Source organism: Equus quagga, chromosome 20, assembly GCF_021613505.1.
Source record: "Equus quagga isolate Etosha38 chromosome 20, UCLA_HA_Equagga_1.0, whole genome shotgun sequence".
NCBI lineage: Eukaryota > Metazoa > Chordata > Mammalia > Perissodactyla > Equidae > Equus > Equus quagga.
Genome location: NC_060286.1, coordinates 33,639,829 through 33,654,127, shown reverse-complemented (window position 1 = coordinate 33,654,127; position 14,299 = coordinate 33,639,829). Strand labels below are relative to the sequence as shown.

Here is a 14,299-nt window from a genome sequence, read left to right as displayed (position 1 = left end):
AAATTCTGCGTGGTCTGCTTTGTCGGCCCAGGTTTGTGGGTTTGGATCCCTGGCACCTACCTACACCACTTGTCAGCCATGCTGTGGTGGCAACCCACAAATGAAATAGAGGAAGATTGGCAGCAGATGTTAGCTCAGGGCAAATCTTCCTCAGCAAAAAAAAAAAAAATACATTTAAAAAAATAAAGCATAAAAACAAATCACTCTTTTACTTAAAAATATTTTTAGATTTTTTATATTAAAAAATGGAACTTCCAATAAATTAAACGTTTTATAGTAGATAGGATAATACAGTAACATTCCACAATGACTAAGTAAGTTATAATAAGCACAATGCCATCGATAACTAATACAGATGTCTTAGTCAACCTGGCGCCCTTTTTAAAATGTTTGAGCATTGGTATGGTTCCTTCCTGATTGGAGGGGAGTTGATTGTGCAGGAAGGTGTGGAGGAAGTGATGGTTTCCAGCTTCAGCTTTTCATCCTCTCCCTCCTGGTTTGACCTTGAAAATACTGGTGGGAACTTTCTACAGAGTGACGTGTTGCTGAGAAGAGTTGAGAGCTAACTCCTTGGTGTTTCTTTTTTTTTTTTATAGTTTTGCTTTATTTTTTTGTTTTTATTTTATTTTTTTCTTTTGAGGAAGATTAGCCCTGAGCTAACATCTGCTGCCCATCCTCCCCTTTCTGCTGAGGAGGACTGGCCCTGAGCTAACATCCGTGCCCATCTTCCTCTACTTTATACGTGGGACACCTACCACAGCATGGCGTGCCAAGCGGTGCCGTGTCCGCACCTGGGATCCGAACCAGCAAACCCCAGGCTGCTGAAGGAGAATGTGCGCAATTAACTGCTGCGCCACCGGCTGGCCCCTTGGTGTTTCTTTTTAATGTTGGCACTCAGAATCTTACAGGACTTATTAGGAAAGTAGTTGAGAAACTAATATTTGCGTTTCACTAGAATTCCCGACTCCTAAGCCTAGATGGGTCCTTGTCCCTCTAGCTTCCATCTTTGGGAACTTGGCTCCGAAGTTATCAAGCTGACTCTTCCCTCTGACCCTCTCCAAACCGTCCCTGAGGCCAACTTGTTATTCATTCAAATTGATCGAGTTTTTTTCCCATAGAGTATTTGAAGCTTCATACTTAAAATAGTAACCACAGTATTTATTCATCGAGCATAAAAATACTGTTAAAAATCTACCTGTTACAAATTCATACTTTATGAGTAAGAGTTGTTAATATTTTCACAGCCATGATATTTTCTCCAGTAGTAATCTCGAAATGCATTTTACCTATCATAAAACTCCAAGCAAAACTCGACTGTGTCAGCTATGTCACTGCCTTAACTCACATGTTATGAGCATCACATTGGGCAATGTGTGTGAAACTGTTTCGTAAACTGTCAAGTATTCCACAGATGTGTGTTAGCCTCATTAATGTCTCCTCTAGATGTAGCTCTGAGATGATGAAGATTCTTTCTTTCTGTCACTAAAAAACTGTTTCCCAACGAGAAGGGGAACATGTTTTCATGGTCCTGGATTGCTCTGATTTTCTGATTGCCTGAAACTTGAGCCAGCACGTCAGTGGCGTGGTACAGTTTATCAGGGTTCAGTTTAACAGACAGAAACTATCAGAGGTGTTTTAAGCAGAAGACTAATACAGAAATTAAGGGCTTCCACAATCTTAGGAAGAACTGGAGGTGCAGGCTGTGGGCCAGGCCTCCAGAATTCCAGACCCATTTGTTGGAAGAGCTTTGGCCACTGCCCTCCTTGGGACGATGGGGAATCAGGATATTGAGTTTAAGGACACGCTGCTATAGCTGTGATCCTAAGATCAGGACGCTGCCACCACAGTTGCCCAGACATGGGAACATGAAGTCTGCCCCCCACAACTGTGGAGAAGCGGGGTTCTGGGACTGGCATTGCCGTGACTTGACTTGCCCGAGAGAAGATCCTCAGCAGCAGGAGTATGGCTCTGCCTCCTCTCTGCCTTTTAAATCTCATGTGAGTGTCTAATGGTTTCCAGAATCCTGCTGTAAAGCTATCTAAGATGCAGTTCTGAGCTTCCCAGCCTCTGTACGACTGAAGGCACATTAGAAGCACCGTGGGAAGGGATGCTAGTGTTCTTTGAACATGCTCCGTCTTACGGTGTCATCACATATGAAAGGTGTCCACATTGTTTCAGACTTGGCAATTCATTTACTTCTCACCTTTCATAAACGTCAGGTAGAATAAAGGTCCTCCCTCTGAGGTCACTGTCTCACCTACCCTCCCTTGCATTCTGACGTACTTCCTTGAGTGGAGGGGGAAGAGGGCTTGGAGAGAGAGCTGATGTGCCAGGCACTCTTCATAACTCACAGCCTGTCTTTCTCAGGCTGGGTTCCAGAATCGGGTTATGCTCCTGGGAACGTACTGCCCATGTGTACATCATTAGCCATGCATCCCAGGGAGTCATAAACCCATCTAGATGTCAGTATGCTGACTCAAAGGTCAACAGGGAGGAATTGCAATTCCCACTGGTTGAATTTTCTTTGTTCCTCATATTTAAAACACAAGGTTAAGAGGGACCCTGGAAAAAAATGTGCTGTTCTGTTAATAGTGTTGCTGGTAATTAAAAAATCCTTGTATGCATTTTTTGACAGCTAAAGCTTCTCACTCAGACTGTCAGCTGTTTATAAATTTGTTTCTTTAATTTTCAGCATATATGCGTGTATATATATGAAACAATTTTAAATTTACATAAAAGCAGAAATAGTTCACAGAGCTCCTTATACCCTTCACCCAGATTCCCTAATTATTGACATTTCTGAACCGTTTGAGAATAACTTCCGGCATGATTTTCATTACATCTCAGTACTTCAGTGTATATTTCCTAAGTACAAGGACACTCTTGTGTATATTTACATCATAACCGTCATGTTTAAATGTTTTAAATTGTGGATTTTTATGATTTTCTCCTTTTGGGAAAAAAATACAGGGAGAGCTTATTTTAATGCAATAGATACTACTGAAACTTGGTAATGCATATTAAACAGTTGTTTTCATTTCTTTCATTCATGAAGTATTTGGCATTGGGGAAACAAACAAGAAAAGGTTTGGGCTCTTGTTAGCTTACACTCTAAAGATAGAGACAGACGAACAGAAGAATATCAGAGGGTGATATGTTTCTGCTGCAAATTCAAACACAGTGCTGAGAGAGCCAGAATGCCAGGTGGCTCCCTCAGGTGAGGTGGTCAGGAGCTGTATCTCTGAGGAGAGGAGGTATTTAAGCTCAGATGTGAATGACAGGAAGGAGCCAGCCATGGAAAGATCATGTTAATGGATATAGTAATTTGAGATGCTTTATCTTCTCAAAGGTGCTTATGTTCACTGACTTCCAGCAAAATTAAGGATCTGGAAACCAACATATTTGCGTAAAAATAGCTACCAGTGAATCCTTTTTTTTTTTTTTTTAAGATTGGCACCTGAGCTAACAACTGTTGCCAATCTTATTTTTTATTTTCTGCTTTTTCTCCCCAAATCCCCCCAGTACATAGTTGTATATTTTAGTTGTGGGTCCTTCTAGTTGTGGCATGTGGGACGCCACCTCACTGTGGCCTGATGAGCAGTGCCGTGTCCGCACCCAGGATCCGAACTGGTGAAACCCTGGGCCTCCGAAGTGGACCTCGCAAACCTAACCACTCGGCCACAGGGCTGGTCCCCCAGTGAATCCTTTGGTACAATGTGTTATTTTGTGGTAAAAATACCTACCTATTAATTTGTCTGATAAATTCCAATTTTATATCCAGGTTTCCTAGGATCAGCACTGTGATACTTTGAAGCAATATATATATCAGACTGATTGTTCTTGCGTTTTTTTGTGGTGTTCATGCCAGTGACTCTTTTGTTTTGTGGAACCTTTTCCTACATGAATAGTTTTTCTCAGGGCGTATTTATTCTTAGGGTTGGTTTTTCTAACGTATGTTCCCTTTTGAATGTTCAGGCAGCAGCAGCAGCAGCAGCAAGAGCAGCAGCAAGCTCCACCAGGCCAGTTGTCCCATCCGTGTGAAAGGCCGACCACAAGCTCAGGAGCACCGGGCAGTGATCTAGGTACGCCTCTGACCGCCCATCACGTCTGTTACCTGCACCCTCTGTTGGACACGTAGGCTCCGTGTGATTTGGGCTCTACAGGCTTTTTTCTCCTTTCTTTAATGGTATTGAAACTCTCGAAGGAATTTGTAATCTACTAAATTTTCCTGGATTAAGGAGCAGGCTGACTAGAGCACTCAATGAAGGTTTTGCTTTAAAATGATAAACACTACTTGCAACTTCACAGTAATTACTACATTCTGCAAAGGTTCCTCCAAGCTAGTAAATATTAGTAGGTGGGAAATAAATACATTTTATGACCTGGAAAACTAAAAACACCTGAGTATAGTCTCAATAGCAACAGGAAGTCCAGAATTACTTCTCAGGCCTTGGTTTAATAGGTCTTAAACTTTGGCCAATTATTGTTAGTAGAAGTTGAGTGAAAAAGAAAATATAGATGACAAAGGACTTGTAAGCAGAATATATAAAGAACTCTGAAAACGGAAATAAGAAAACAACTCAAGAAAATCAGCGAAGTATCTGAACAGACACTTTACCAAATAAAATATATGGATCACAAATAAGCACATGAAAAGATGCAAATTAGAACCACAATGAGATACCAGTACACACCTGTAAGAATGGCTTAATAAAAAAGTAAAATCAGGGGCTGGCCTGGTGGTGCAGTGGTTAAGTTTATGCGCTCCACTTCAGCAGCCCTGGGTTTGCAGGTTTGGATCCCAGGCGCAGACCTAGCACTGCTCATCAAGCCATGCTGTGGCAGCGTCCCACATATAAAATAGAGGAAGATTGCCACAGATGTTAGCTCAGTGACAATCCTCTCCAGCAAAAAGAAGAAGATTGGCAACAGATGTTAGCTCAGGGCCAATCTTTCTCACCAAAATAATAATAATAAAATTGACAATACCAAATGCTAGCAAGGGTCAGAGCAAGTGGGACTCTCAAAAATTGTTGGTAGGAATGTAAAATGATAAGCAACTTTGGAAAACAGTTTAGTATTTTCTTATAAACTTAAATGTTAACCATGTGATCCAGTAGTCCCACTCCTAGATATGTAACCAAAAGAAAGGAAAACTTAGGTTCACACGAAAGCTTGTATGTGAATGCTTATGGCAGCTTTAGTCATAATTGCCAAAACCTGGAAACTGTCTAAATGTTGTCCTTCACCTAGTGAATGGATGCACAAACTATGGTACATTCAAACCATGGACTACTATTTAGCGATAAAAAGGAATGAACTGTTTTTTACCCTACTCCTCCTGCTAGGTACAGCTAACTACCCTGGGCATTTGTGTAAAACAAACATAAGAAGACTCTGAAAGGTAGAGAAGACAGACTGGCTGGGAAGCTCAGGACCAGAGGAACAACATAGTAGTGAATGGCCTGGCTTTTCTTGTTGCCTCATCTGTCCTGGATGTGGTGCTAGAGAAGCCATGGGCGCAGACCAAGAAGAAAGCCCCAAGAAAAGCCTGCTCGATGTAGCCAAAAGGGACCCCCTTGCAAGACAAAAACTTTTCGATAATAAACACTCTAGTCCAGCCGAACTAGACTAAGTAAATAAACTGGCCCTACCGCCACCCCACCCTGTCAGCCAAGGCCACGTGCGAGCGTAGACTTGTATCCCCACCTGGCAGTAACGAGGCACATCTCCCCCTTCCCCTGGCCAGGTGGTGTCAGAGAAAGCCAAGTGGGGAGCTGGGATTGGCATTCCCTCCAGGAGACATCGAAGCCCCCTTTCCCATGGTGTCAGTGGTCATTGGGAGCCTGGACTTCCACCCAGTGATGAGGAGGCATCCCTATGGCTTCCCGCCTGGGTGGTATGCCTAGTGGAGATCAGGACTGTCACTGATTCAAGGCAGTAATGGGGCCACTACCACAGTGTCAGTAAGAAGCAGTAATGAGGCATTCCTACCCCTCCCAGTCAGAGAGAGATCAGTGGAGGACAGTGGGAAGCAGAACTCCCACGTGTGTTCAGCAATAATGATCACACACCCCTCGCCATATCTGGCAGCAGCAAGGCAGCACCCCTTTTCCCCCACTGGTGCTATGTCGGAGGAGGCCTGCTGAAAGAGAAGACCTAACTAAGAGTCACGGTCTTGTCGCATAATACCAAAAGATGCAGGATTCAGTCGAAAATCACTTGTCATATCAAAAGCCAGGAAAACTTCAACTTGAATAAGAAAAGACAATCAAAAGACACCATCACCAAGACGACACCAATGTTAGAATGATCTGACTTGGATTTTCAAAGCAGTCGTTGTGAAAATGCAACAGTGAGCAATTACAAACATGATTGACAGAGATGAAAAAACAGAAGGTCTTAGGAAAGAAAAAGAAGATATAGAGGAGAACCAAATGAAATTTTAGAACTGAAAAATGGCAATAGCTGAAATTTTAAAACTCAGTGGGTGGACCCACCAGGTGAATGGAAGGACAGAGGAAAGAATCAGTGACCTTGAAGACAGAACCATAGAAATTACCCATTCTGAGCAACAGAGAGAATTAGACTGGAAATAATTAGTGGAGCCTTCGAGACCTGTGGGACTATAATAAAAAATGTAACATTTGTGCCTTGGGAGTACGAGAAGGACATGAGAAAGAGGGTGGAGGTGACGGCTGAAAATTCCCCAAATTTGGCAAAAGATACAAACCTACAGATTCAGGAAGCTGAGTGAATCCCAAACAAGATAAAGCCAGAGAAATCCACACGAAGATACATCGTAGCCTAACTTCTGAAAACTGAAGAGAAAACAAGAAAATCTTGAAAACAGCCAGAAACACCTTATCTGCAGCAATTTGCGTGACAGCAGGTTTCTCATCTGAAATCAGGGAGGTCAGAAGGAAGCAGCACAAGATTTTTCAAGTGTGGAAAGAAAGGAACTCTCAACCCAGAGTTCTGTATCCAGTGAAAACGTGCTTCAGGAATAAAAGGGAATATTAGAGAATTTGTCACCTTCAGACTTACCCTAAAATAATGGCTAAAGGAAGTTCTCTAAGCAGAAATGATAAAAGAAGTAACTTGGAACATTAGGAATGAAAAAAGAACAATAGAATAAAAATATGGATAAACGCAATAGATTTTCCTCTATTTTTGAGTTTTCTAAATTATGCTTGATGATTAAAGCAAGAATTATAACATTGATTTGGTTTTTAGTGTAAATATAGGAAGTCTTTAAGGCAGTTACATTATAAATGGGAGAGTAAAGGGATATAAAGGGAGGTAAAATGTCTACATTTCATTTGAACTGGTATAGCCACTCCAGATAATAATTTGGCAATTTCTATAAAAATGGAACATACACTGACCGTACAACCCAGCAGTTACACTCCTGAGCATTTAAACTCAGAGAAATGAAAACTTCTGTCCATGCAAAAATCTGTGTGCAAATGTTATGGCACCTTTATTTGTCATAATCCAAAACCAAAATATCCTATGGTAGGCGGATAGTAAGCTGTAGTGGATCCATACCTGGGGTGCTACTCATGATTCAAAAGAAACCAGCTGTTAATAGTGCAACAACTTGGATGAGTCTCCATGGCGTTATGCTGAGGGCAAAAAAGCAATCTCAAAAGATCTCATGCTGTATGATGCTATTTGTGTAACGTTCTAAAATGACAAATTTATATAGAGAGAGAATAAATGAGTGGTTGCCTGTAGTTAGGGAAGGTTGGGGAAGAGAAGCGGGTGTGAATATGAAGGGATAACAGGCGGGAGATCTTTGTGGTACCATAACAGTTGTCTGTCTTGAAAGTGGTAGTGATGGTCACACGAATCTGCACATAGGATAAAATGCCTTAGAACTACACCCAACATTGTACAGTGTCAATATCCAGGCTTTGGTTGGAGCTGTCATCAGTGAGATTTAACTATTGTGTGAAATTGAGCCAAAGTGCACACAGGACCTCTCTGAACTATCTTTGCTACTTTCTTTTTTTTTTAAATGCAAGAGCCTAATTTTTTATTTTTTCCTTTTTCTCCCCAAAGCCCCCCGGTACATAGTTGTATATTCTTCGTTGTGGGTTCTTCTAGTTGTGGCATGTGGGACGCTGCCTCAGCGTGGTTTGATGAGCAGTGCCATGTCCGCGCCCAGGATTCGAACCAACGAAACACTGGGCCGCCTGCAGCGGAGCACGCGAACTTAACCACTCAGCCACTGGGCCAGCCCCTCTTTGCTACTTTCTGTGACTAATTATTTCAAAGCAAATTTTTTTAAGTAATGAATTGTCGATATACACAACAAAGTTATATTTTCTTTCACTTAGCATAATGCATTTGTTTTCTCTTTTTTTTTAAAGATTTTATTTTTTCCTTTTTCTCCCCAAAGCCCCCCGGTACATAGTTGTATATTCTTCGTTGTGGGTCTTTCTAGTTGTGGCATGTAGGACGCTGCCTGAGCGTGGTTCAATGAGCAGTGCCATGTCCGCGCCCAGGATTCGAACCAACGAAACACTGGGCCACCTGCAGCGGAGCGTGCGAACTTAACCACTCGGCCACAGGGCCAGCCCCGCATTTGTTTTCAAATACAAAATAAATGCATTATGTTAAGTGAAGGAAGCTACACTCAAAAGGCTACATACTCACTGTGATTCCTTTTGTGCTGAGATGCAGGAAAAGGCACAGCTATAGGGTAGAGAACATATCAATGGCTGCCTAGGATTAAGGGTTGGGCATTGACCACAGAGGGGCAGCGTGAGGGGACTTTCTCAGGCAGTGGAACAGTTCTGTATGGGTGGCGATGGTAGTTGTACAACTCGCTGCATTTGTCAAAATTTATAGAACCCTAAAGAGTAAATCTTACTCCATGAATTTTTAAACAATTTTAAAAAAGGAAACTATAGTAGTCAAATAGAAATACATATTCTAAGAGCTTACCTTCTGATGACTGAGAATTTTCCAGAAACTTCTAAGGATACATGTGTTTTCTTTCCCAGCAGGTGATGCTATGAGTGAAGAAGACATGCTTCGGGCGGCTGTGACCATGTCTTTAGAAGCTGTTAGAAGTGATCTCAAAACCGAAGGAAAACAATAATACCTTTTACAAACCATTTAGATGTTCATACTTTCCAACATTATCCTGTGAGTTAGGGTCCATTTTGGTAATGTGTCACAGAGAGCAATGTTCAGCAGAGGAAATAAGACTTTTAGGTGGTTTGCAAACAAAAAGATGAGAAAGTGGAAAAATGCGTTAGTTGTAGGACTAAATAATGATCCTCCAAATACTAGCCAAAGAGGCATTCAGCAATTAAAGAAATTTAAAATAGTTTTCTAAATGTTCCTTTTTCTTTTTTGAATGTGCAATATCTAACGTGTCTAAAATTAGGGCATTTTTCTTGGATCTTTTTGCAGACCAACTGATTAGCTCTTGCCACAGAACTTTTTCGATACATTTTGTTTTCTTTTCCTCCCTTTGGTCTAGGTAATTTGGCTCACTTTCATCATCTAATCATTGCTTTTATTTTTTTGTTAACCAAATTGACCTTTTAGGACAGTGTCTCATCTGTGTTAATAATAGTAACGGTTCCAGAAGGACAAGCTGTTCTCCCTCTAACTATGTATCGTGTGCTTGGGTGTTTCCTTGTGTTATTTTCTCTGATCACAATTCCTCTGTGACTTGGTTTTCATTATTTTTCTACAGCTCTTTTGAAAGATGGGGACCTTTCTTGAGGATTTGTTTTTTCAGCCCTCTAAGATGGGATCATTATTTCATGATTCTGGTGCATTCCCAAACTCTGAAATCAGCTCTGCACAAGTATTTGAGAATAAATGAGCCTTTTTTAAATGTGTGCGCATGTCCTTTCCCAGTCGCTTTACGAATGTCTTCTCAATCCTGTCCGAACTTCACAGCTTTGTTGTGACCCTCTTTCCTGCACCTTATTATTTCCTTTCTTTTCCAGCTGAGAAAAATAGAAGCATAGTATGCAAGCAAGTTTCCTTCTGCTATAAGACTTAGCATATAATACCCATCATGAATGTGGTAGACAACATTTGGCCTTCAATTATAGTAGCAGTTTCCTTTTTTTTCTCTCTCTTGTGACTGGAGCTTTCTGTTCTGGTGACAGTTGAGTCGTGGAATGTAGAGGTCTGCTTCCGCTGTGCATCTTCTAGTAGGTATAGCTTGCCAGAGATGATCATCTGGAACATGAACATGATTTACTAATGAAATATATTTAAATTTATACTGTAATTTGACACTTGCATCATGTTTAGATAGCTTAAGAATGATAGAAGTCACATGGTACTTAATGGTCTGTAAATAAAATCTTTAGTTTTGATAAACATTCTCTAATTGGGATGCACATGGAGTTTCTTGCTGGGTCAATCCAGTGGTATGATTTTGGTGAAAATTACCCATGTCTCTGAAATGGTGTTTTAGATCTGTCGTCTACTCCCCACGCCTCATTCTCCATCCCCTTTTGAAGCCCTTTTGAATGTCGAATTGTTCATAGGCTAAAATTTAAGAAGAAATTTCAGCCAACAACTTAAAAAAGTATAGTATGTTGCCATGTTGGTGTATGGCTGCACGTATTTTATCAGGGAAATTTTTTTGACCTAGGATTTATTGCTAACTGAAAAGAGATGAGAAAATGCCTTTTATTAATGATTATGAAATAGCTTTCTCTTAGATAGAGACAGATTTTTTAGTCATTATTTTGTGCCAAATGAAGTTTTATGAAGTTTCCCTTACATGAAATTAGACAGGTTTACTTTAAAATCTAAAGCTTTCTTTTGACACTTGAAAATGTTTCAGAAGAATTTTAAAACTTTAGAACTGCAAGGGGTGGTGGAGTTTCGTACTACCCCCTCAGGATTTACAAACCAAAATATTTTAAGACTGAACGTTTCTGTAATTATCCCCAGTTTGCTGCTCATGTTTCCCGTGGATATTTGGCCTATACCTTTTCCCATTGAAAAATTACACTAAGCCTTTTGTACACTTGAGTTGACAAACTTCCTGATATAACAATGAGAAAGCAGATATGCATCTGAAAGTTTCAGACTTCGAGTTTACAGAGTTCTTAGACTGCACGCCCCTGTCACAGCACTTAAGGAAATAGGGCGTGTTGACCTTCGTTTGTTAGGGATTTTTTTTAAAGCAGAGCTGAGCACACACTGGATATGTCTGAATGTGTTTCTTTAGTTTGTTGTGAAATCGTTCTATTTGGCAGGCAGAGCCAGAGTCACTGGTGAACTGCCATCATCCGTGGATCGGCTTAAATTCGTTTGAACCTTTAGATTCCATTTCTTAATTGATTAGCTGGTATGAAAAGATGCCAATGCTCATAAATCATAAGCACAGTATCAGAGAATTTAAAAGTTATACAAAGCTATAGTTCACACATCAGGAACTGCTGTTTACTATAAACCACCTGCAAGAAAGTCAGGACCAACAAAGTCACAGTAACTGTCCTGCTAAGAACTTTATTTATATAAAGATTTCCATTCTGTTTTATCAATTGGGAACACCTTAATGTTTAATATTTAAACTATTGGTATCATTTTTCTAATGTATAATTTGTATGACCAGGATAAATACATGCAGTGGCGATGCTAGTGGTATAAGTAAAGTTTAAACAAGCTTTGGAAATACTCCTTTCATATTTTGAGATGTCGTGGATTTAATAAGTAGTTATTTATATTTTAAAAAGTCAGAGTAGTTAACCTCTGATCTAAAAGCATCAACATACATTTTTTTTTACAGTAATTAACATAGAAGTATTTCAGTAATGTATATTGTTTGAAGAGGTTGCTGCAGGTAGACTATATTTCAGCTCTAAGATCTTGGCCAAATAATTTACAATCCACAGGATGTTTAATGAGGTGCTTTTTTTCTTTAAAATTTGATTTTTCTTAAGACTTTATTCATGCCAAAGTTAGTGAGGAATAAAGCTCAGAACTAGTTGAGGATCATTATATGCAAAACTACCAGTAGACCACATTGTTTCATTTAATATTAAGTTGAATAAAGTGAGTTTTATTCCAGTCAAAGCCTCAATCACATTTTTAATGTCTGCAGGTTTGACACTGTTTCTATAGTATCATACTAGTGCCAAGATTTACCGAATGTTTTAAAATTGGCCCAATTGACCTGTGCAAATTAAAAAAAGAGTGATTCAGTGCATAAGCAAAACGTAATGATTATAATTGAAATATCTCCAGTTAAAAAATAAATCTTGATGTTTTCAATCCTTAAGAGGATTCAATAGTTAATATTGACGACTTCATATTAAAAACTTTATCTGCAATTGGAAAGGCCCATGGCCACTATCAAAGTACATCGTTTGTTGTATCTGAGCCCTAACAAGCGTTTAAATGTATACATGATCTTCCAAAATGGTCTGGCATTTTAACAATTAATGCTAGTAACATCACGTCTAAATTGAGAGTAATTGGCATGTTTAATAATAATAGTGTATCGATAAATTTTTAAGACCATGGCTTTGTAAACAAGGAGGGGGAAGCATTAGTGAAATGTATGTGAAATTCCTGATGTGTTGCGGAAGCACTTCAGTCGTCTCTTGCATAGTTCAAAGGTGAATGTTTCCAGGAATTTTTTTTAATGTTTGTTTTTTTTTTTTTTTTGAAGAGGAAAACGTCTATTTGAATGTGATTATCTAATTTCTGCAACACTGGACTAGTAGGAATAACTTTTTAAAAATTACTGTTCTGTATAAATAAACTTTGAAACTCAAGTACAAAAAACATCTGAAATAAAAAGCATTGTCTTTTGGCCATGACACAAGTGCACTGTGGCAGTGCCATTTGCTCAGGACCCAACACTGCAGCCCTTCTGTGTGTGCTCCTCTCTCTCTGAGTTCTTTTGCCGTTATTATACACACGGGCCTTCCTGTCTGGTCCTTAGAAAAGCCGGGCTTCCAAAGCACTGTTGAACACTGAGGATTCTATTGTTAATGTGGATGTTTGATGAGTTGTATTTTAAATATCAAAGATTATTAAATAAAGATAATGTTTGCTTTTTTATTTCCGTTTTGATGTGTTTCTTGTTAATGCAGAGCCTTGCTTTCAAAGTATGGTTGGAGGACCAGCAGCATCTGCAGGAGCTAAGAGCTTTTCAGAAATGCCATTGCAAGGCACACTCCGACCTACTGAGTCAGGGCCTGCATTTTTAACACGGGCCCCAGGGGATTCATGTGCCAAGTGCAGTTTGAGAAGCATTATGTTATAGACTCGGTAAGGAATGAAGGAGGCCTTGGGAGCCCACTGATGCTCCATTCCAGCTAACTGCTACCAAAGCGCCTGTTATTACTGGAGCTCTGATCTTTTCTAAGAGAAGCTAAAAATTCCAAATTTTTATTTGAAATCTGATTTTTAAATATTGGCTCAATTGTGTTTTTAACCCTTAGAGCCAAACAAAGCACATGAGTAAGAATTTTTAAGAGTGCTATTTTTCCTCACTTTATCCAACGCTGGACACTACACTAACTGTAATCATGGGAATCCACCTGGACTGACTGAGGATTGTAGAATCCTCAAGTTTTATGATGAGGCTGTATATCCATATTAGCTTGAATTTGGGTTGGGCACAAATTTTGAAAGATAAAAGTTTCAAATTGATTACATGCATCTTTTAGCATAACTTCATAGCTTAGAGCTTAGAAGGACCAATTCATTGTTTTGGATGCCACCAAATGGCTCTGGTCTCACCAACACTCACCTGTGGGCCCCATGAAATACAAATTGATTTGAAGGCCCATTTTATATGTTAGCTAGAAACTTCATCTTTTATAAAAATTAGGGAATTTGGGGGTTGTCCTTATCCTGAAGATTTGCATATTTTAGGATCCTTTTAATCATTTTGTGTCTGCATTACCAAATGCTCCTTGTTCACTTTATAGGTAATCTGGGTCCAGCTGACCTCTCCAGCCTGTACTCTTGCCATTTCCCTGTACACACTGTGGTCCTAGGAGGCCTCCTGACAGGTTTTCAAATAAGCCAGGCTCTTCCCCACCTCCAGGCACTCTTACACTCTCCTTGCCCCCTGTCCTTTGCCACTTTGCTATCCCTGTCTCTAAAGTTCACTGGCCATTCCCTGCTACGAGGACTCTTTCTCTTTGAACTGAACTACCACCCTTTTCCTGTGCCCTGTTCTTTCCCAAGATTGTTCCATTTCTCCCTGTGTCAGGAAGCCCTGCCACCCTTCGTCTCAGGGGCCGCTAGAGAAGCAACTCCTAGATCATTCATTCATTCAACAAAACAT

General features: G+C 40.0%; 1 protein-coding gene across 2 annotated transcripts in view; it reads left to right on the top strand.

Moving 5' to 3' along the window:
- The window catches only part of ATXN3 (ataxin 3), a 36,446-nt gene extending 23,384 nt beyond the window's left edge, over positions 1-13,062 (top strand). The window contains exons 10-11 of one of the 2 annotated variants that reach the window (XM_046647487.1): positions 3,976-4,082; positions 9,018-13,062. In XM_046647487.1, the coding sequence (XP_046503443.1) occupies positions 3,976-4,082; positions 9,018-9,112 (202 nt within the window). In that variant the 3' untranslated portion in view covers positions 9,113-13,062. Of the gene's footprint in view, positions 1-3,975; positions 4,083-9,014 lie in introns of both variants that reach the window. The other variant, XM_046647486.1, reaches the window with a different exon arrangement.
- Positions 13,063-14,299: the final 1,237 nt, after the last annotated feature.